The sequence below is a fragment of the Aotus nancymaae genome, unplaced genomic scaffold (genome assembly GCF_030222135.1).
Source record: "Aotus nancymaae isolate 86718 unplaced genomic scaffold, 86718_ANA_hifiasm-v0.15.2.pri h1tg000040l, whole genome shotgun sequence".
NCBI lineage: Eukaryota > Metazoa > Chordata > Mammalia > Primates > Aotidae > Aotus > Aotus nancymaae.
In genome coordinates this window covers 120,453,045-120,473,883 of record NW_026988454.1, presented here as the reverse complement: position 1 = coordinate 120,473,883, position 20,839 = coordinate 120,453,045, and the positions used below count along the sequence as shown (strand labels likewise).

Sequence of the window (20,839 nt, the reverse complement as noted above, 5' to 3'; positions counted from 1 at the left end):
TGCAGTGGACTCTGGAGCAGTCAATCTGCAAACACCTTCAGACTTATTTTGCACTGGGCACCGTGCTGGCCAGCTGGCATTGGTGATCCCCAGCTGCTGTTAAAAAATACACTAGACTGTAGACACACCCACGACCCATCCCCTCCCTCACCAAGGCAAATGCTTCTACCACAGTGCCCCTCCCTGCATTTTTACCCTATGGGATGGCTCTTTTATTTGAAAGTTGCCCTTGTGTTTTATCCTAATCTTATTTCACTTGTATGAAAATGTTCCCAGTGGGACCCCACAAATACCCTTAGGACTGTCTGATAGGGGTGATGGAGCCTAGGAGAAGTATGTACCAGATTTTGGGAGGGGAGGTCTTGGGGGCTGGTCTGGGTGCACTGGCCAAGTTGGGGCCAGGAGGGCCGAGCGATGAGGTGGGGGCAGGCAGAGCCGCTGGCGGTAGTGCTGAGGCTGCCTGAAAGGCGTCCCTGGGCCTCTGGAGTGCGCACTGCCATTGTCCATTGGTTGCAGGGGTGACAGGTCAGTGAGGGTCACAGGAGGGTTGCCTAGCGTCTGGGAACTCCCATCGCAGTTGCCGTGGCGACTGGGCCAAATCCCACCCCGTTCACATCCTGTGAGGAGATTCAAAAGGGTTGGGGGGCTCTGCACATTAATGGGCTTTTAACTCACCCCCCTTCAAAGAGATCAGGGGGAATGTCAGGGAGTTGGGGGAGGGGAAAAGAAGAATGGAAGAGAGGTTTTTTTCCTTATCCTCCCCCATCTGGCCCTCCTCTGCCCAAGCTACTTAAAGGGATGACAGCGGGGGAAAGGGAGGATTCAGAGGGTGCATTTTTCCCACACCCCACCACACACACACACACACACACACACACACTCACTCACTCACTCACTCACTCGCTCACTCAACAGTTGTCTTTCGTCTGCAGGTCCGGGGCCCATTTCTCTTCAGGACTCCTGCCTGCGTGCCCCAGATCCTGTCTGGTTGCATGCCTTCTGCATTCTATCTTTTCCTTCCGGAGAATGAGCCCCTCCTGTGGAGTAGCCAGGGCATGGAGGGAGAGTTGGGGCCTCGACTTTTCAGAGGGGAAGCTTAGGCACATCATACCAGTTCATACCAGCTGCTGGAGAACACTCAGAAACCGCCCTTTCCTCCTTGGCCTGGACACAGTGAGAGGAAGGCAGGTGGGAGGTGGGAGGAGCTGGGAAGTGCTGTAGCTGGGAGAGGGCCTTAACCATCCCCCACGTTGTACCCCTCCCAGGTGCCTGTGAGCCAAAGGCAGCCCAGTTTCCTAAGTTGGAAAATTCCCCTAGGAGGCAGTAGTGCTAGGAGGGCGGAGGGTGGGGCTGGGGCTTGGAGGAGGGACCTGCAGACCCCTGCTTTCTTGGGACTAAAAGGAGCCAGCCCACTCTACCAGCAGGAGAGCCCCCAGCTTCCCTCCTAATATGGAATTCTGAGCTCCCTCTTTTTCTCCCCTCCCTCACCTCCCCTTTATAGCAGAATTCTTGTCCCTACTGATTAGAACTGGGGATACTGAGGAGAATTTGGGGAAGGGAGGTGAATGTTCCTTCTGAGAAAGGATTTATCTTGAGGATTGAAGTGGGGAAGGCTGCATCCTAAGGTCACCTCATCAGGGCAGAACTTGGCCTGGAACCCTCAATGGGAGAGCTAGCTTTTCCCCTGGGGGAGCATCTTTATTCTGAGAAGACCCAGTAGGAATCTTCAGGACGAGAACTCCTTCCCCCGCTCCATTGCCCCCACTCCAACCCTACACTGCAGAAGTGGCTAGAGTGAAGCAGCTCAGAACCCAGACCCTGGCACAGACCCACTTCCAGAGAACTCCATAGATACGGGGGGGGTCAGGTATGTCTGTTAGCCACCTCCAAACGCCACGAGTGAGGAAAGTGATCATGGGAATTTTTGCACCACCACCTCTCAGCTATCGGCCACCACCTTGGTGGTTTCACCTCCTTGCTGGTGGTCAGAGGGTTCCTTCCAGGCACTGAGGACTCTGGCCCTCTCTCTCATGACACCCTGCAGAGCTGGTTTTGGCTGCAGGAGTCGAATGAGTCCTGGGCTGCATCATTGCTGGAAGTGGGCAGAGGCCGGACACTGCTGGTGTAAAGCCTGCCTGAGTTTGAGAGCAGTGGTGTGGGGAATGAAGGAGCCCTTTGAAGGATCACAGCTCCCTCATCCACGCTGTTGAGTTCAGCTGTAAATTCTCATCTCTCTGAGGCCAGAGACTAGTTCCTTGTAGAGAGGAGGCATTTTCGACACTTGGTGGGGAAGGGGTCCTGAAGCTGGGGCTGTACGCCCAGGATGTGAGTCGTCTCCCACCCACATGGGCCTGTCTGCGTCTGTGCATTGCTGGTTTTCATTTTAATGGTTCTAATTTGAGAATGCGCCGATGTCATTTTTACGAGGTTGGTGTAAAAAAAATTTACAGCCTTTTCCAAAAAGCATTTTTTTTTTTCAAGGGAAAAAGGTGCGGAATAACTTCGGGGGTTTTATGGGCTCCTCTCCCCACCTTCCTTGTCCCCCTTCTCTGTGTAATTTCATTTTTATGTCTCTTTGCTGGAGGACAAAGCCTGGCTGGTTGAGAACTTTCCTCCCCCAAGATCAGTGCCCTTAGTGGTCAGGGCCACTGCCCTCTAACTCCTCCTTCCTGTACCCCTTTCTTCCACCCTCTGGCCCCTGAGGAGTTGCATTTTGAGGGGTAGATGAAGAGGTATTCCTTCTTTACTTTGAACCAATGAGTACTTACTAGGCATCCATTGTTCACTAGCAGTAAGTTAAGTGTCTACCCTGAAAGACTCTATCACTTCCTGCTCAAAGTCTTCCAGTGATTTTTCAAGTGTAGAATGAAATAAAAAATCATTGTCCCTGTGTAATCTGGCCCCTGCACAGCTCTGGGACTTCTTCTCAGGCCACTCTTCTCTCAGCCACACTGGCTTTTCAATTCATAATATGCCCAGCTTTTCCCACAGCAGGTCCCTTGCACCATCTGTTCTTTCCACCTCAGATACTCTCGCTTGGAAGAGTTGCCTCTTGCTGATGTGTCTCCTCAGAGAGCCCTTCCCTGGCCACACACCACAGAGCCAGCCAGCCAGCCTCTGCATAACACTCACCACCAGCTCAGAGTTTGCTTGTCTCTTTGTGTAATATCTGTCTCAGCCTATTAGAATGTGAGCCCCTTTAAAGACACTGAGTCCCCAGTGTTAAGGACACTGAGTGCCCTGTGGGGCTTAATAACCACTCATTAAATTGTTGCTAAGTTAATAGTTGTGCTGTGGCTCTGGAGGTAAAAGTGATAGGCTTTCCTCGGGATGCATTTCTGGTTTGGAATGGGGTGAGGTGGGCCAGCATGCTCAGATACCCTTCTAGTCCCTCCTTTTCCTAAATTCAGCCAATTCCCAGTGAAAATTAATTATGGAGACAATTTAGATAAGACTGAATCCCAGTTTTGCCAAAACCAGCCAGAGGCAGACAAAGGAAGTTTGGAGTTTGTTTCTTTTGGCTGTCCCTCACCACAATCCAAATTAAACCAGAATGTGCTAGTACCTCCTCCATCTCGCTGGCCGGTGCTCGGTTTCTCTTCCCTGTGCAGAGCCCAGTTTCAGGTCTGGTGCATTCAGGTTCTGCTTTTGCCACTGTGTCCCATTGGGCAAATCATTGCCCATCTCTGGATCTCTATTTCTTCATTTATCAGTGAACTAGAAAATTCCTATTTTTTACCCGCTAAATTGATATTATGAGCCACTACTGGGCCACAAGCAGCAATTTGAGAAATGCTAGACTCGATACCCTCTAACACTTGGAGCTCTCCAGGGCTGTGGCCCATGCTCTTCGACTTCTCATTCTCAGCAGCCCTTCAAGCTCATCCCCCTGATTATCACGTCCCCACCCTCCCACACACACAGAGAATAAGGCTGGCACCCCAACACAGATCTGGGACCCTCCAGCCTGCTGAAAGGTCTGGTAAACAGCCCTGCACCTGGCTTCCTGGAGAGAATGACCCCTCTCCCACCCCTCCCACCACCCAAAATTCCCAGAACCAGAAATAGGAGTGTGATCCCATTCTGGAGGAGAGAGAGAGACCCCACAGCACCAAGACTTGTTTTTCTATTCATAGCAGCTCCCTGTTGCCCTCAAAGCTACAGCTTCATTCTCCTCCATCCAAACTGCCCTCCCTGGATGCCATCCGTTATAAGCCATTTGTTCCTAATTGCAGAGATCCTGCTAATGACTTCTGAATGGGGGATGGGGGAGGAGAGTTCAGCTTCATTACCGAGACTGAGTTCTTAAGCTTGAGGGGAAATGGGGGCTGGGCTGAAAGTGGGTTTGGTTAGCAAGGCCTTCTGGGTGGCACCAGGCAAATGACCAGGAGCTGCTGGTGAAAGATCAATCATAGTAATAGTGTTCATCCAGGACCTACTGGGTACCTGGCAGTGTGCTAAGTACTCCATGTGCATAGTCACATGTGCTTTTCCCAGGAACCCCATGAAGAAAGTATGGGGAGGCTCAAAGAGATGTTGACTTGCCCAAGGTTACCCAGTATATGACGGAGCCAGGACTTGGCTCCAGATCTCTCTTGCAGTCCATGCATGAATGGACAGTACACCTCCCTTAGAGGAAAACTGGGCATCATCCCCAAACCACAGAGCTGGACATTCGGTTTTCAGTCCAAGGGGTAGAAGGAGGGAAAAAGTAAGGTTTGAGAGGCCAAATGGCTCCCTGTTTCCCATTCTACTTAAGCCCCTTCTTCCTTGTTTTCCATAATGGCTTCTTCCTGAGTGGGTATCTGAACATCTTACTCACCCAGGGCTGTGTTTGGTTATCTCTTGTTTCTAGGGAAGGGAAACTGAGCCCACCTTTCCCCTGGAGTTTCCTTTCTTGGTCTTCCTCCTCTACCTCCATCTTCACTTCCCTTTCTCACTGGAGGGCTGAACACATGCAGATGAGGGGAAAGGCAGATTTGAAGGCCTTGCTGCACTCTGCATGGGATCGTGGAGACCCCTTAGTGGGGTAAGCCCTGCTCTCCCACTTCTTAGCTGTGGAACCTAAGGCCTCAGTTTTCTTGTCTGTAAAATAGGGACATCAATACCTGCTCCACCTAGCTCAGTGTTGTGAAGCTTCAATTAAATGTTTGAAAAAGTGCTTTGAAAGCTGCAAGGCATATGTTAGCTGCTAAGCTTAGCGCTGGCTGACCGTATTCAGCCTAGACTAAAATGAGTTTTGTGAGTCGATATCGCATGGCTGCTGTATACTGGTGGGTGGCGGTGGGGGTTCACAGCTACATTTGACAACATCTGTGCTTTCAAGGAGGCCCCAGTCTGGTTGGCATCATCAAAGAAAGTGAGGCTGGATCTGCCAGAGTTAGGACCCGTTATTTCCCACGTCTCTTGGATGTGGGCGGTCCAGTGATCTCCAGGCCCCGGTGCCAGGAGGCAGTGTGAACACATCTGATGCAGCAGCATGGTAGTGGTAGATGTGACCCTCCACATTCACCGTGTGAACTCTCCCTTCAGACGGCGAGACTCCGGTTAGTGTTGCCACCTCCTCTGGGAAGCCTTCTCAGACTTCCCCAGGTAGAAGGCCTTCTCTGAGCCCTGGCACCCACCCTCGATTCTGGCTGACTAGTTCCTTATCATTTTTTATAAGAGACTATCATCACAGAACCTGAGCTGTGAGCCCTGGGGGCAGAGGCCATGTTCTGTTTCTCTGGATTCCCAGCATCTAGCCTGGTCCCTGGCACACAGCAGGTACTTCATAGATGTGAGAGGAGTGGGTGAGTGAGGACCTTCATATGAGCAGGAATGGTGGGAAGGTGGGAGAGGGGAGCCTTGGCCAGACCTAAGGTCTTACCTGGCTCTCATCTGGCCTGAAGGGGAGGGCACTGGCCTGGGCAGGAAGAAGGAAAGGTTGTGGGGTGAGGGGGTGAGAAGGGCCTGTCACACGGAGGGAGGTCTCAAGAATGAGATTGCCAGGCCTTGTCATTTTTTTCCTGTAAGTTGTGTAATTTCATGCTCCAGGAGACCACAAAGTAAGAGAGTCAGTAGGGAGTGAATTCAACTCCCCTGGCCACTTCCTCACTCCACCCCAAGAGACTGAACAGGGCTCTGCCCCCAGCTTCCCCCAGAAGCCCCTCCCCTGCTGCTCCCTCCTGCTCCCCAGGGATCTGGAGTGCTTCATCTCCCCACCCCAACCAGTGTCCCTTTGGGGTCGCCTGGGCTGGCCAGCCTCTTCTGAGCCATCTTCTTCCCCAACCCTTGTGCCCTGGCTTCTAATCCCTGTACCCCCTCCTCCCTATCCTACCTCCACCTTTGAAGGACAAAGAGCACCTGTCAGTAGACCTGGAGGGATTTGTAAAAGCAAGGTAGTAGAGGCAGGGGCTCCTTCCTGATGACCACCTGACTCCCTGCCTTTCCTCACCCACCCCCGTTCCTTACTCCTCTTTCCACAGAGTCTTTTTACTTAAAAGGTCAGATTGCTGCTTTCCAAAGTGAATCTGAAAGAGGAGAAACATCCTGCCTCCCTCTGGAAGCCCAGGGCACTTCTCTGGGTGTGAGGTCCAGGGAAGGAGGTGGGGTGGGGGTTGCCTATGGGGAGCACACCAATCTGAGCTCCAGGTTTGCTGCAGGACACATTCCTGTCAATAAGCCAGTGCGCATTTAGATACCATCCTCAGGTAAACTAGATGTAAAGCCTCGGGAGGCTCGGCTGTTCGCACGAAGGTGGATGTGTGTAAATGCTTGGTACACAGTGGTCACTCTCTTCCCTTGTTGAGCAATGGGTAGTGCAGCCATATCTCACCTTAAAAGGTTTTTCCTTGAAGGTGCTTGTGGCGGGGTTGGAGAATAGGAGCCCATATGGAAAAAACAAGTGCGTGTGTGAACAGATGTGAGAGTGAGCCACAAGCGGGCTCATTTCATCTAATAAGTGCGCAGGGCACAAGGCTATGTTGGGGAGAGGCTGGAGGAGGTGAAATGGAGAATTGTTGAGAGATTAATAAGAGTTGAAGGGAGTGAACACTTCCCAAATGCCAACTGGATGGCAAACATTGGTCCTTTAATCCCCCTAGTAATTTGGAGATGGGTAGTCTCCCAGTTTTGCAGATAAGGAGACTGAAGTGCAGAGAACTGCAATAACTTGCCCAAGGTCGTGGCCGGCAGGCCGCACAGCTGAGATTCAAACCCAGGACTACCTAAGATTGGAGCCCTGTGTCAAGGGCTTGGACGCAACTGCACTGGCTCCCAAGGGGGTCTTGAGCAGTCTGGAGGCAGATTAAGTTTTGTACTCCTGAAATGTGGGTTCAGAACTTGCCTTCAGACCTTCCACTGACCCACAGAGTGGGCATAGAGTGCTTGGCTGGCCTCACAGATAATTTCCTGGGCCCTCCTGATCCCTCATTCCTACCAGAAGTCTCACTGCCCATCAGTTTACCTCCCAGGCCCCTCCTACTCCTTGAGTGTCATGCTGACCCAGTAGAGCCATTCCTCTAGCAGTCTCTATATGCTTCCTACTCCTGACCCCCCTGGCTCAGTTCAGTCTAAGCCACTGTGGCCACCAAGTCCAGACAACCATGATCCATGCATCTCTGCTGATAGTTCACCTTTCAGAACTTGATCTAATTCCTCTAGCACCATGCATGTACAATCCTTGAACTCAGAAAGTCACATGGTACTCAGACCTTGTGCCACTGACCCCAGGGCTCTCTCTTCATCCTCCCAACTGTATGCTCTGGCTCCACAGTGAATCCTGCTTTTTTAGCCCCCACACCCTCACAGACTGACTACCCAGTAAGGCAGTTGACCTTGGAGCCAGGCTTCCTGGACTCAAATCCTGGCTCTGATACCTCCTAGCTGTATGATCTTGGGTAAATTACTTAACCTTCTGGAGACTCTGTTTCCTCATCTGCAAGATGGGGCAGTAATCCCTACCTCACAGCCTTACAGAGGAAGATTAAATAAGCTCTTGCCTATACAGTGCCTGACCCATAGTAGATGCTCAACAAATAGTACTGATTTACTAATGCCCTGAGTCCACCCCCTTTACTTTCCTCTAGAGCCCTTTTTTGACTATTGGGCCTTTTCATTTGCTGCCCCCATTGAGTCCTAACAAAACTTCACTGGGTCCCAAGATGAGTCCTTAGAGCCTCTGATTCCTGAACCCTGACTGCTCTTCTCGGTGACTCCTACTGCCCTTACCCCAAGCACTTGTGGACCGGTGACCCTCTCACCCCCAAGACCTTCCACCTTACCCTGAGCTCCTTCTCCTTACTGCCCCAAACACGCCCTAATCCCTGGATCCCACTGAGCCTCCCAGGCCATTGCTGACTCAGCCCCTGTCTTGCAGGCTCTCCAGGTGGCCCGACAGTTCCTGCTGCAGCAGGCCTCGGGCCTGAGCTCCCCAGGGAACAATGACAGCAAACAGTCTGCCTCTGCTGTGCAGGTGAGGAGGAGAGCACCCTGCTGGCTCTGGGCTGGGCTGGAGAGTGGGCCTGGCACAGAGGGAGGGCAAGGACCCGTTGGCGAACTGCTCTTACCAGGCCCAATGCCAAAACGTTTGCAAGTTTTCAAAGGAAATACAGTCACTGCAGGGGTGGGGCAAAAAGACTTCCACTTTCTCTCATCTCCACCTGATCAGCCAGACCTTCTGCCAGCTTGGCCTCTTCGTCCCTGTAGCTCAAAGTTTGTCTGCAGCTCTCCCTGTCTGTTTGTAGCTCTCACTGTTTCCTCTCCCCTGCCTCTTCCCCTCAGGGTCTCTCTCGGTCACTTCTCATGTTTCTGTTTCTGCGTCCCTGTAGGTCACTCCCTCTGTCCCTCTCTGTTCCCTTGTCTGGGTCTCAGCCCCTCCCAGGGGATCTCTGTTGCTGGCTATCACGTCACCAAGTCTCCCCCTTCCCTTATCCTCCCCCTTTTTCCCTCACCCACCAACTCTCTCGAAGTCTCTCCATGCTTCCTGTCTCTTGATGTCTCTCTGTCTCTTTTGTTTTCCTTTGCACAATCTGCCCTTTTTTCCCCTTCTCCCTTCCCCCCAGCCAGCCAGACCATCTGGCTGGCTGGGGGAGGAGAGATCTGTGGGGGGTGGGCAGGGGGGTGGGGGAGCCAGGCCTTCTGTTTACCTTTTGTGTCACAAAGAACTTGGGAGAATTGCAGTCTGAGTCCGGGTGGGGTCACTACTCGGGCAGCCGCTCCCCTCCCCCTCTGCCCAGCAGCCCAGCATCCCTGCTACCCCCCCACCCCTCCCCCAGCAGAAGGAGGCTCAGAATTGGGGAAAGGATTAAGCCAGGCTTTGAAAGGAAGTTTATCTAAAGGAGGTAGGGTGAGCATGGTTGGTCCTGAGCCGGAGGTGCTCTGGAGTCTGGGGCTGGGTGCTGAGGGAAGTAAGGAGGAGCATGGGTTGGGTGCAGGGTGCTTAGAGAAGGACCCAGGACCAGGCTTTGTCCTGGGTGGAGATTCCAGTGCTCTGACAAAGTCTGGGTTTTATATAAAACAAGTCTATGTTTGGAAAAAGTTCAAGGTGCCCAACAGATGTGCAGCCTTAGCAGTAACCCCCTTTTAAAAATTTGGACCCTAAGGAGACAACCCTCAAAGGGAGGAGCTGGGCAAAGAGGGGGGCATGGCCTGGGGTGGAGGAGGGGAAGACACAATCTGGAAAGTCAATAAAGGGAGGAAGAGAATGATCTCATCTGGATGACTGAAAAGGTTCTCATACCCATGCCGGTCAGAATTGGTTCTCTTTAAATTAATGACCCCCACATACTCCCTGGGTCTGAAGTGGTCCTCGGGCTTCCACTCTGAATCATCCCCACCCTGGGCCTCGCTTAGAACAGGAAGGAGTAGGCTGGGCAACAGCAAACGTTCCTCCAAACCAGAAAGGGCCTGCTGACCCAGGGCAGGAGGGAAGGAGCTTGATGGTCGTGGAAGGGACTGGGGTCAGACATCCAGAAGGACTTCTCAGCTGAGGATTAAGGGTCACAGATCTGAAATAATTGAGAGAGGAAGGGAGACTATGGAATCTTCCTTAGGAAACTCCCTCCCTCCAAAATGAGAGAGGCCTAGAGGTCTCGTTCAGGGTCAGAAAGACAGATAAAATGACCCTTTTCTCAGGCCTTCTCTCTCCTTGTCTCATTACCTTCCCAAAATTGATCGATTGATTGATTCATTCATTCATTCCACAAATACTTACTGAGTACATCCCAAACTAAACAACTGACATTTACAGAGTGCTTACCATGAAGTAGACACTAAGCACTTTAACGATATCTCATTTATCCTCACAGTCCTATGGGAGAGGTACTATTCTAGTCCCATCTTGCAGATGAGGAAACTGAGGTCCAGAGAAGTTAAGAAACTTATCCAAAGTATACAACAAATAGAGGACAGAGTGAGGATTTGAACCCAGTAGCTCCAGAACTCACACTTTTAATCTCTGCATTGTGATGATCCCTTGTGCTTGGCACAGTAATAATGCCAATATTTCCCAGGTGCAGAAGCCTGGGCCAGATGGTTCTCAGGCTCTGGGGGAGTTGGGGGTTCTTGAGGCCATTGAGCTATGCCTCCTCAGGAGCCTGGATTCCCCAACTATATTGATCCCTCTATTTCTCCTCCAATCCTGGATACCTTCCTTGCCTTCTGCCCCTATTCCTAAGTTTATTATCTCCAAAGAGGTGGGATTCTTGTCCGGAAGTAGGGCCCAGGGCCTTGAAATGCTCTTCTGTGAGCTTAAGACTGGTGAGGGTCTGGGGAGAGCAAGGGCTGGGCTTCTCACCCGAGCAGAGGAGTGCATCTTGAGCCTGAGTGCAGTGGATAATGAAGGGAGATCAAGGGCAGCTCCTTTCCCAGGGGTCCCCACAGAACGCTGCTCTGCTCCCCAGCAGGATTTTCTGCCCACGCACCTCCCAGATACATTCACCACCCCTCTCCTCCAAAACCAGCTTCAGAAGAGTTTCCAAAACCGTATCAGGTCTCCAGCTCCAGCCTAGTGAGGAACCCTCCTTCCAGGCCTGGGCCCCACCAGGGAGAGGCCCATCATAGAAGGCCACACAGGTGGCTGGGAGTTGGGGGCATGGTGGGGGCAGAGGTGACTGGGGCCTTGGCTTCGTCCATCCCCATCTGGCATTTTCAGAAGTTCTTCGTTGTAGCTCGCTGCTCTCTTTCCTTGCTGCAGCTCCAGCCCAGAATTAGTTTGAGGACTTCCTTTTGGTCATTTGCAAGAGAGTTTAAGCCAAACCAAGCTCTGGCCTGATCTCCCCACATTGTCCCCAACTCACAGGGACTCCATACTTAAGACTGAATTTGGGTCCTTGACCCTGGCACCAAATTGCATTCATTCCCACCCTCAGCCCTCAAATAAGCTTCCTGTGTGTCAGGCACTGTCCCTGTTCCTTTCAATCAGGCCATCCAGTGGAGCACACTGTATTCATGGTGGGTGCCAGGTCCCTGAGGCGGGGGCTAGAGGCAGCTGCCAGCATTTAGCCCAGGGCTCACCCTGCCAGGGCTTCAGTAAGCACTTAGCTGCCCCTCTCCAGATGGTGACTCTTGGACCCTGCTGAGCCTGCTAGCTGCAGAACACCCATCCTGAGGCATCTGAGCCTGGCGAAGGGCCAGCAGGGACACCAGAGGAGCTCAGTTCAGTTCTCAGACCCCCAAGGGGCATGGGGAGAGGTGGATGAGGTCAACTAGCTCGGGAGATAAGCATGCGGCAGCCACTTCTCCGACCCTTTGTGACCCCACTGGGCCACCTCGAGAGGAGTGCACGCCATACAGTCTCTCCAGATCTCTGTAGCAGCCTCCACAGGCAGCTGCTCAGCCAAGTGGCAGGAACAGCAAGTGCCGAGAAGGCCTTCCAAGGTCATCTCTTCCATTCCCCTGCTTCCAAGGAATAAAGGCCCAAGGAAGGAAAGGCCGCATCCTTTTTTCGAATTCCCCTGTCAGTGACTCACAGTCCTGGTGCCTGGGAAAATCTTCGGAGTGTCTGGTCTCAGTCCCTCCTGTTGCAGGCCGTGTTTGTCTCTAGTTGAGCTCTCGCAGCAGTGAGACTGAGTGGGCCTAGTGCCTTGGTCCTCAGTGACTTTTGTCTAGCAGCACCCTTAAGGCCCACCAGGGGAGGAGAGAGAGAAAGAGGGGAAAGGAAAACTCCAGAATGTTCTAAAAAGTTATTTTCTTTACATTTATATAGAATTTAATGGCGTGCAAGTCACTTTCACCCCTACTCCCACTGTCCCTTCAGGGTCAGTGTTGGGACAGGTTATTGAACCTCTCTGGGCCTCAGTTTCCCCATCTCATCTGTGAGATGGTAACGATGATGGTACCATCCTCACGTGGTTGCCGTGAAGATTCCATGAGATAAACATATAAAGGGCTTAGCCAGCTGCTGTGCCTGGCATGTAATAAGCAGTCAGCAACATTCTCTAATGATGTGGGGAGGGCAGGTGCCCCAAATCCCAGTTAGCTGACAGGGAAAGTGAGGCTTGGGATTTCAAGACTAGTAAATATCAGGGACAAAAACCAAGGTCACCTGACCCAGAAATCTAGGGCTCTGAGTTCACCCCCACCAGGATGCCTCTCTTTCTTGGGCAAACACCCCGACCCCCACCCGGGAGGTGGAAAGAAAGGACAGTCCATGGTACTTGTTCCATGTCTTTGGATGCCAAAACCTACCTTCTTTGAGCAGCCTCCCCAGCTGCCTCTGGAACACCCAACAACAGACTTAGGGACTGGCTCTGGAGTTGAGTATACCATTGTCTGCCTCCAACCCCAGGCCCCCTCATCCACCCCCGCAGCCTGGCTTTCCAGAGAGTCCTTCTGGGATGATACCACTGTAGAGCAGGAAGTTAGCCTTTGGGATCTCAGCCTCATCAGCCCCTTGGCCTCCGGAGGTCCCACCTCCACATGCTCTCCCTAACCCTTCTCAAGACCTGCCCTGGGGTGGGGCAGGCAGCTTAGGATGTGAAAACCCTGGGAGCCATGGAGTATGCAGACCTGGGCTTGAATCCCAACCCTGCCACTTAAGGCTGCCAGACTTCTGATCTCCTCATTGGTTAAAAATGAGGTTAAAAAAAAAAAAGAAACAAAAAACACTCCTATGGGCACATCCCCCACTGGCTTAGAGGTCCCTTGGAGCCTTCATTCACATGGTATATCCAGGACTCTGTCCTGGGGCCATGTGGATAGAGATGGGCTGGGATAAAGGAGTAAAGCCCAGGGCAGGGGCAGCTGCTAGTGGTGGGATAAGTGTGGATGTTGGGAGCAGTGGGATTCCCCAATGTCCTTGGATTCACTGTACCTCCCTGGTTGCTTCTCTGCCTGGGGATTTCCTAATCCATAGCTTAAGGGGTGGTTCAAGGTTGAGTCCTGCGCCTGCCAGGGATTGAAAAGAGAACCACCTCCTCCTCCTCTGCCCCACAGGTGGGGCCAAGGCTTGGGGGAGTGTCCCCTGAGGACCTAACCTGTCACAGCCTAGGACAAGTCCCAGCACAGCACTCCTCCCCGGCTGGGCGAGCCCTGTATCCTTCCCTTCCTGCCCCAGGGCTGGCAAAGAGGCCTCTGAGGAGCTGGGCAAGGCATTTCAGCTCAGGAGGGCAAACAGTGAGTACCTGCTGTGTGCCAGGGACTCTGCCAGTGCTTAGGAGTGAGAGGGGAGATTAGAGTCCTGTATGCATGGGGTCCCAGAGTGGAGGGGCGGCAGACAGCCCTATCAGGGCACCTGTCCTGCTAACACAGGCACAAGACAACATAGCCGCGTAGACCTGCCTGGCCATGACTGCACAAGCCTGGGGGTTTCAGGAGAGGTGGCGCTGGGAAGAGAACGATGTCATTGCTTTTCTCCGAATCTTTTCCCTGTCGCTGGATTCTTTGGGCCTTCTATAAAGGCCTGACCCAGGGCAGGAGGCAGAAAGCTGTTCTACTTTAAGAATCCTGAATGTTCCAGCCTAGAAGGAATTATCTTTTACAGCCCAATCTCTGATGTTTTATGTTTGAGGAAACTGAAACATAAGAGAGAGCAAGTGGCTCGCTAGAGTCACACAGCAAGTTCAGTGCAGAGCTAGGAGCCGAAGCCTGCCCTGCTAACTCCCTCCCTGCCATTCTTTCCACCCCACGCTAGACATAGCTCCGCACATGCACACACACCAGGATCAGGATGACTCCAAGACTACTCTGTGGGCTTCAGCTCTGGCCACTGTGTATGCCTTCCAGGCAGGTGTGTCAGGGTGTGTGAGGTCTGTGTGAGAGGGGACAAAGGGCAGGTCCTCATGCCAGGTGGGCCACGTTTTGAATCCTTCTCATGCTATAGGCTGCCCTCCCAGCCAGGCCCTCCTTGCAGGAAGTGGTCTCAAAATAGACTGCGTGAGACTAGGAGTGGCCTGGTGTGCTGCCCCTCCCCCTTACTGGGGGGAACCAGCCAAAGCATGGGTTCTACTGACCAGTGTCACTAGGGCCTAATCTTCCTGCTCTGAGGACTGCACGTCCTACAATAATAGACAACCCTTACATACACTTGCTGTGTGTCAGGCCTTGTCTTAAGTATTCACTGATTAGTCCTTATGGTAACCTTAATAGGTAGGTGCTATCACTGTTTTCATTTTAGAGATAAGGAAAACGGACAACAGGGAGGTAAGTCACTGTCCAGAGAGACAGCCAGCAGACAGCAGAGCCAGAACTGGAACCCAGGCAGCTTCCCTGGGAGCCACTCTGCCATGCTGTGAGTGGGGCCCTGGGTGGTGCCTCCTCCTGGGGCGGGGTCGAGGGGACGGGGCTAACAGGCCAAATCCTGCAGGTGCCCGTGTCAGTGGCCATGATGTCGCCGCAGATGCTTACCCCGCAACAGATGCAGCAGATCCTGTCACCCCCGCAGCTGCAGGCCTTGCTCCAGCAGCAGCAAGCCCTCATGCTCCAGCAGGTGAGTCTGGCCCTGGGGCAGCTGCTCCTCCTCTGCCTGGCCTGGCTCCTCTCACCCTGTTTGCACCTCACAGAGGGCCCAAGCTGTCCCAGAAACCAGAGGGACCGCTCAGGCTAGACTGATTTGCATTCCTCTAGGATAGTGGGGAGAGGTCAAAGGTCAGGCATCTCTCCTGGCTGCCCCGCCCCCACAGTACTCCCCCATCCTCCCTCCCTGCATGCTGGCTCCACTTCTATCTCCTGAACTGCAGGGAAGGGCAAAGTACTGGAACATCTGGCACCTTGTCCCCTGTGACCTGTTCAGAAGATCCACCAAAAGCTGGGAGGGTTCAGAGCTGTGGGAATGAACACCGCCCCCCGCACCCATCCCTTACCTCCTTCTTCCCCACCCAGGCCCTGCTTAGGGCCTCTCCAGGCAGACTAGGGAGAGCCAGGCTGTGTTTTAGGGAAACTTCCCTCTCCTGCCCCCAGGAGCTCAGATGGGACAGGGCTGGGGTTGTTGTGGGGACAGCAGTCCCCTGCCAGTGGTAATCCTCCCCCACCCCCAGCTGCAGGAGTACTACAAGAAGCAGCAGGAGCAGCTCCACCTGCAGCTCCTCACCCAGCAGCAGGCTGGGAAACCGCAGCCCAAAGAGGTAAGGGGCTGTAGCAGGGCCCACCATCTCCCTCACCTCCTGCCAGAGGCTGGGTGTCCAGAGCCAGTCAGGAGGGAGTTGCCTTGCAGGAATAGTAGAAAAATCAAGAAAAGGTTGAGGAAGAGGGGACCAAGGAGCAGCGTGGGGGGAAAGGAGATGGTGGTTCTTGTGTGTCTCCATCTCCCCACATTCTCATTGGTTCTTCCTCTCCTTGCCTTGTGTTGTTGTCTCTGTGCACATGTGTGTAGACAGGTGTGTACGTGCCTCCCCCATGTGTGGCGTCTGCCGGGCCACGCTCATGTGCAGCTGCCTTGTGGTCACGCCATCTTCCTGTCCTGTTGTCTCTTCATGACCCAGTACCTCAGCCCTCCCATCCTTGTCCCGTGAATCTGAGTCCCTCAGCAAACCACCTCCCCTCACCTTGGCCTGCCCTAGCTTCTTCCCTTTCTTGTCATGTCTTGCCCTGTCCCTCCAGCCACTCCTCTGTCTCCTCTCAGAGCTCCCCAGCCTATACTGCCTGCCCCATCCGAGTTTCCATACCAGGTCCCGGGGGCCCCTCTCCCCTGGGTCCCAGACCTGTGCATCCCTCCTGCTGCTCAACCACAGCCCCAAGCTCTAAGTTTCCTCTTCTGGAAGGCTGCCCTAACACCCAGGCATTCTCCAGCATCCCCAGTCTCCCCATCAGCAGTCTTGTAATTGCTGTGTTATCGGCCACTAAATCTCTAGGTTGGGTTTGTCCTGTGTCTCTGTATTGAATAGCCAGCCCCCACCCTACCCCATCCTTCCCACCCCCAGCAGGCAGGCAGAGACGTCCCTGCTTCTCAACCCACCGAGGACATGCTTGGCTCCTAGGACTCAGAAAAGACTTGCTACCAGCCTGACTTGTCAGTGCCTGTGTGAAGAACTGAATGGGTGGGGGTAGGCAGAGTGGGTGAGCCAGCGAGCACAGGGCGCCTGGGCAGTAGTGATGTGACTGCTGTCTGAGCCTGGGTCTCAGTGAGTCCCGCTCAGACTCCTTGATTCTCTGTATCTACAAAGCAAGAGAGGAAAAGAGCTGGGGGAGAGAAAACTCTCCCCCCAGAGAAGAAGGGGGGCACCCCGGGCATGTGGGAAGGGTGCCCTCCAGGCAGGAGTGGTCCCCAGAATCTGACAGGCTCATCGATCATTGTGATGAGGCCCCCCCCAGGCGTGCACAGCTGCAGTGCAGGGAGCTGAAGCAGCGGAAGGAGGGAGGCGGGAGGAGGGAGGGCGTCGTGCTGCGTGTCTGGGTCTGGCTGTGTGTGTTTGCGCGCGTGCGTGCGTGCGTGCATGCGTGTGTTTACTGCGAGGAGGCATGCAGCCTTATGGAAGCTGGGCCGGGAGCAGAGACGCTGCAGCTGCAGACGCCACAACGACAGCTCCAGGGGCTGACAGGCCCTGGGAGGGGGTGGCCGCAGGGTGGGGGCCAGATGGCATGCCTGAAGCTGATGGCACCCCTCTCTGCCCACCCCCTCGGGCCCCTCACCAGGCGCTGGGGAACAAGCAGCTGGCCTTCCAGCAGCAGCTCCTGCAAATGCAACAGTTGCAGCAGCAGCACCTGCTCAACCTGCAGAGGCAGGGGCTGGTCAGCCTGCAGCCCAGCCAAGCCTCGGGGCCCCTCCAGACCCTTCCGCAAGGTGAGCACCCACCACTCTTCCCCTCCCAGCCCCAACCCCACAGCCCTGCCTGTACCCTAGAGCTGGCAGCCCCTGCTCTCGGGGGCCAGGTAGAAAGCCGAGTGTTCGTGGGGCCCTGCCAGCCTCCCCTGTCTCTCCCACAGCAGCTGTCTGCCCAACAGACCTGCCCCAGCTGTGGAAGGGCGAGGGTGCCCCCGGGCAGCCTGCTGAGGACAGCGTCAAGCAGGAGGGGCTGGACCTCACTGGCACGGCCGCCACTGCTACCTCGTTCGCCGCCCCCTCCAAGGTCTCACCCCCCCTCTCCCACCATACCCTGCCCAACGGACAGCCCACTGTGCTCACATCTCGGAGAGACAGGTACAGGGACCCATGCTGGGAGAGACACCAAAGCCCTGCCTGGGGCTAGACCTTGCTCTGGAGGTCTGGCCCTGTGATGGGGACTGGGAGGGAGGGGTGGAGCCTAGGGACGGGAGGTTCACTTCCTCTCCCGGGTGTACAGATGGTGCTTGGCCTCTGGGAAACCTGTGTTAGGGGCAGAAATGTCACCAGCGGGGGAGCTGGAGCTCAGCTGAGCACAGGGCCACTGGGGTCTTCAAGGTTCCTGATTGCCACCTCCCTGCTGTCCTCCCAGCTCTTCCCACGAGGAGACCCCCGGCTCCCACCCCCTGTATGGACATGGAGAGTGCAAGTGGCCAGGCTGTGAGACCCTGTGTGAAGACCTGGGCCAGTTTATCAAGTAGGTGTCACCCCCAGCCACTCCCCTGGCAGCCTTTCCACATAGGGCCCCTCCCCCAAGCCTGCCCACTAGCTTACCCCTTCTGGGGGCCCTCCTCACTAGCTGTACTACTAGTGTCCTGTACTACTGTCCTCACTCCAGGGGCTTCTAGTTCTTTCTCTGCCCCTGACAGACTCACTGAGCACCCACTCCCTACCCTGTCTATATTCCCAGGCCTGCATTCCCCCGACCCCATCCCCAGCACAAGGTGGGGGTAGAAGGAGAAGGAGAGGACAAACATAAGCATTTCTCCACCCCCCACTCTCCCCAGCTCCCTTCCAGCCTCAGCCCTGGGGAGTGATGGCAAGTGACAGGCTGAGGGCCCAGGACAGGCAGGGCGGGAGGCGGACAGGCGGCTGGCAGCAGGCGGCCAGCTGCCACAGCCGTGCCAGGCTCTGTCACTGACTGATTAACTCTGCTGTCTCTCAGACCCTTGCAGCATCAGGGTCAAACAAATTGTTTTCACGCTTCGTCAGAGGTTTACTTAATTAGTTCATTTGCAATTAGATCTCTCTGTAGCTGGGATTTTAGCAAAGACATCAAAGGAGGCTGACTAGAAGGGAGAAGCCTTCCTCCGTTGCCCCATTTTCCCACCTCTTTCTCTTCTTTGTATCTCTTGGTCCGTCTGCTTTTCAGGCTGTGGGTGGGGTTAGAGGATAGGATGGGAGGATGGTGGCAGCAGGGAAACCCGAGCCAACTTTCTCTCCTCCTCCCCTCCCCTTGAAGACACCTCAACACAGAGCATGCCCTGGATGACCGGAGCACAGCCCAGTGCCGGGTACAGATGCAGGTGGTGCAGCAACTGGAGATCCAGGTGTGGCCCGGAGGATGCTGGGGAGGGACCTGACGGGCTCCAGCCCCTGCCCACCCACAGCACTGACTTGCTAGGTGGGCTCTGTTGGGGGGGTCTCATGGAAGGGTCCTATGGTCAAAGCCACCATCTTATGCTTTCTAGGTCCTAATGACCATGGTTGTGAGGTGAGGACAGCTGGATTCTGAGGGGTAAACCAAGGTTGGGGGCGTCTCTGCTGGGAGGTCCAGAAGAGACTCACGCTACATAGCAACATCAAAAATAATATTAACTGCTAACATATGGAGCACTTACTTTGTGCTATACTAAATACTTTATATAGCTCAAGGAATCCTCTCAACAACCTTATGTGGTGGGTACCATTATTCTCCCCATTTTCCAGATGGAGAAAATAGGCACACAGAGCTAAAGTAACTTGCCTGTGAGCGGCAGAGCTGGGATTAGAACCCAGGCAGCCTGGCTCTCCCAAGGGAGTCTCCCATTTACTTGGAAGGGGACACTCGGTAGCACACGGTTCCCAGGAGGCGACTCAGGGCAGCTCCTCTGTGCTTACCCCGTTCCTCCGGCACCTAGCAGAGCTCCCTGCTGTGAGAGGGTGGTCATGAAAGACCCATTGAGTTTATGAATGAGGTGTCAGCCATTCACCCATTCCTGCGTCTGCGTTCAGTATTCGAGGCCCTCACACACAAGTGCCACTGCACGAGGCACAGTGGCTGTCCTCTGTGGGTGGGTAGGAAGAAGCTCCCCAACATGTAGAGGCAGGAATGAGCTCAGCCAGGACACTCTGGGAGGACCTAAATGATCACCATCCAGGGGAGAAAGGGAGAGGCTTCGTGGAGCTGGCAGCCCCTGAGGGGCAGAGCATTGCTGAGGCCTCCCTGGAGCAGGGGACAGAGGGAGCTAGGATGCTGAGGCCAGGAGGCAAATGGGGGTGGGAACCGGCAGCCTTCTGAAGGGCCTGGCAGTGGAGGGGTGGGACATCTGCCTTCAGGGTTCAGCCTCCTGCTCACCTCCTGCTTTGCCACCCTCCACAGCTCGCCAAGGAGAGCGAGCGGCTGCAGGCCATGATGGCCCACCTGCACATGCGGCCCTCAGAGCCCAAGCCCTTCAGCCAGCCGGTGAGTGCCGCTGTCCTCCCCATGCTTCCCAGAGCCTTCCACAGCCCCTGGAGCCTCGGAACCCCCACCTCGGGCACTGGTCTCAGTACCCTCCCCGTTGCTCACAGCTGAACCCGGTCCCCGGCTCCTCCTCATTCTCCAAGGTGACCGTCTCTGCAGCAGACTCATTCCCAGATGGTCTTGTGCACCCCCCAACCTCAGCCGCAGCCCCTGTCACCCCCCTACGGCCCCCTGGCCTGGGCTCTGCCTCCCTGCATGGTGGGGGCCCAGCCCGTCGGAGAAGCAGCGACAAGTTCTGCTCCCCCATCTCCTCAGGTAAGGGTGGGCTGGGAGCTGCAGGGCGGCTGCAGAGAGAGACTGTTTTTCCCAGCTGGGCCCCATGTCTGGCTACCTCACCCTCTGCCTGTCTCCCCAGAGCTGGCCCAGAATCATGAGTTCTACAAGAACGCCGACGTCAGGCCCCCCTTCACCTATGCCTCCCTTATCCGCCAGGTGAGCAGGGCTGGGAATGGCACAAAGGCGCCTCCCCCAGCCACCACCACACCCCTGTATCCAGGAGGGTCCTGGGGCCAAGCAGCATCGTAGCCTTCCTGCTCCCTCTCACACCAATGTCTTCCCTCTCTGCTGTGCAGTCTCTCCTGCGGGCTGAGCCCTGTCAGCCTGCTGCATAGGGTCATGTGTCTCTGAGGGTGCACACTCTGCTCTTCCTACTGACCCCCACCGTGACATTCATGTGCTCATTTCCATGTACACCCCCCGCCCATGATAGACTCAGGGTCGCTGTTTGTCTGTCTGCCTCCTTCCTCTTTCCTCCCTTGAGCCCGTGACCTTCATGTCACCAGTGTTCATGTAATATTCACACTCAAGCGTGAACATACATGGACACGTACATCCTCCCTGATGCCCCACACAGGCATGCACACCCTTGCACACATTCT

The 20,839-nt window shown here is 54.7% G+C and overlaps 1 protein-coding gene across 9 annotated transcripts in view; it reads left to right on the top strand.

The window, feature by feature from the left end:
• The window catches only part of FOXP4 (forkhead box P4), a 38,292-nt gene that overhangs the window by 7,628 nt on the left and 9,825 nt on the right, over window positions 1–20,839 (top strand). For 4 of the 9 annotated variants that reach the window (XM_064361064.1, XM_012448612.3, XM_012448611.2 and 1 more), the window contains 10 exons: window positions 8,360–8,455; window positions 14,786–14,908; window positions 15,456–15,542; window positions 17,050–17,197; window positions 17,320–17,554; window positions 17,829–17,933; window positions 18,699–18,786; window positions 19,818–19,901; window positions 20,009–20,216; window positions 20,317–20,393. In XM_064361064.1, the coding sequence (XP_064217134.1) occupies window positions 8,360–8,455; window positions 14,786–14,908; window positions 15,456–15,542; window positions 17,050–17,197; window positions 17,320–17,554; window positions 17,829–17,933; window positions 18,699–18,786; window positions 19,818–19,901; window positions 20,009–20,216; window positions 20,317–20,393 (1,251 nt within the window). The remainder of the gene's footprint in view (window positions 1–8,359; window positions 8,456–14,785; window positions 14,909–15,455; window positions 15,543–17,049; window positions 17,198–17,319; window positions 17,555–17,828; window positions 17,934–18,698; window positions 18,787–19,817; window positions 19,902–20,008; window positions 20,217–20,316; window positions 20,394–20,839) is intronic. The other 5 variants (XM_012448618.3, XM_012448614.3, XM_012448617.3 and 2 more) reach the window with 5 other exon arrangements.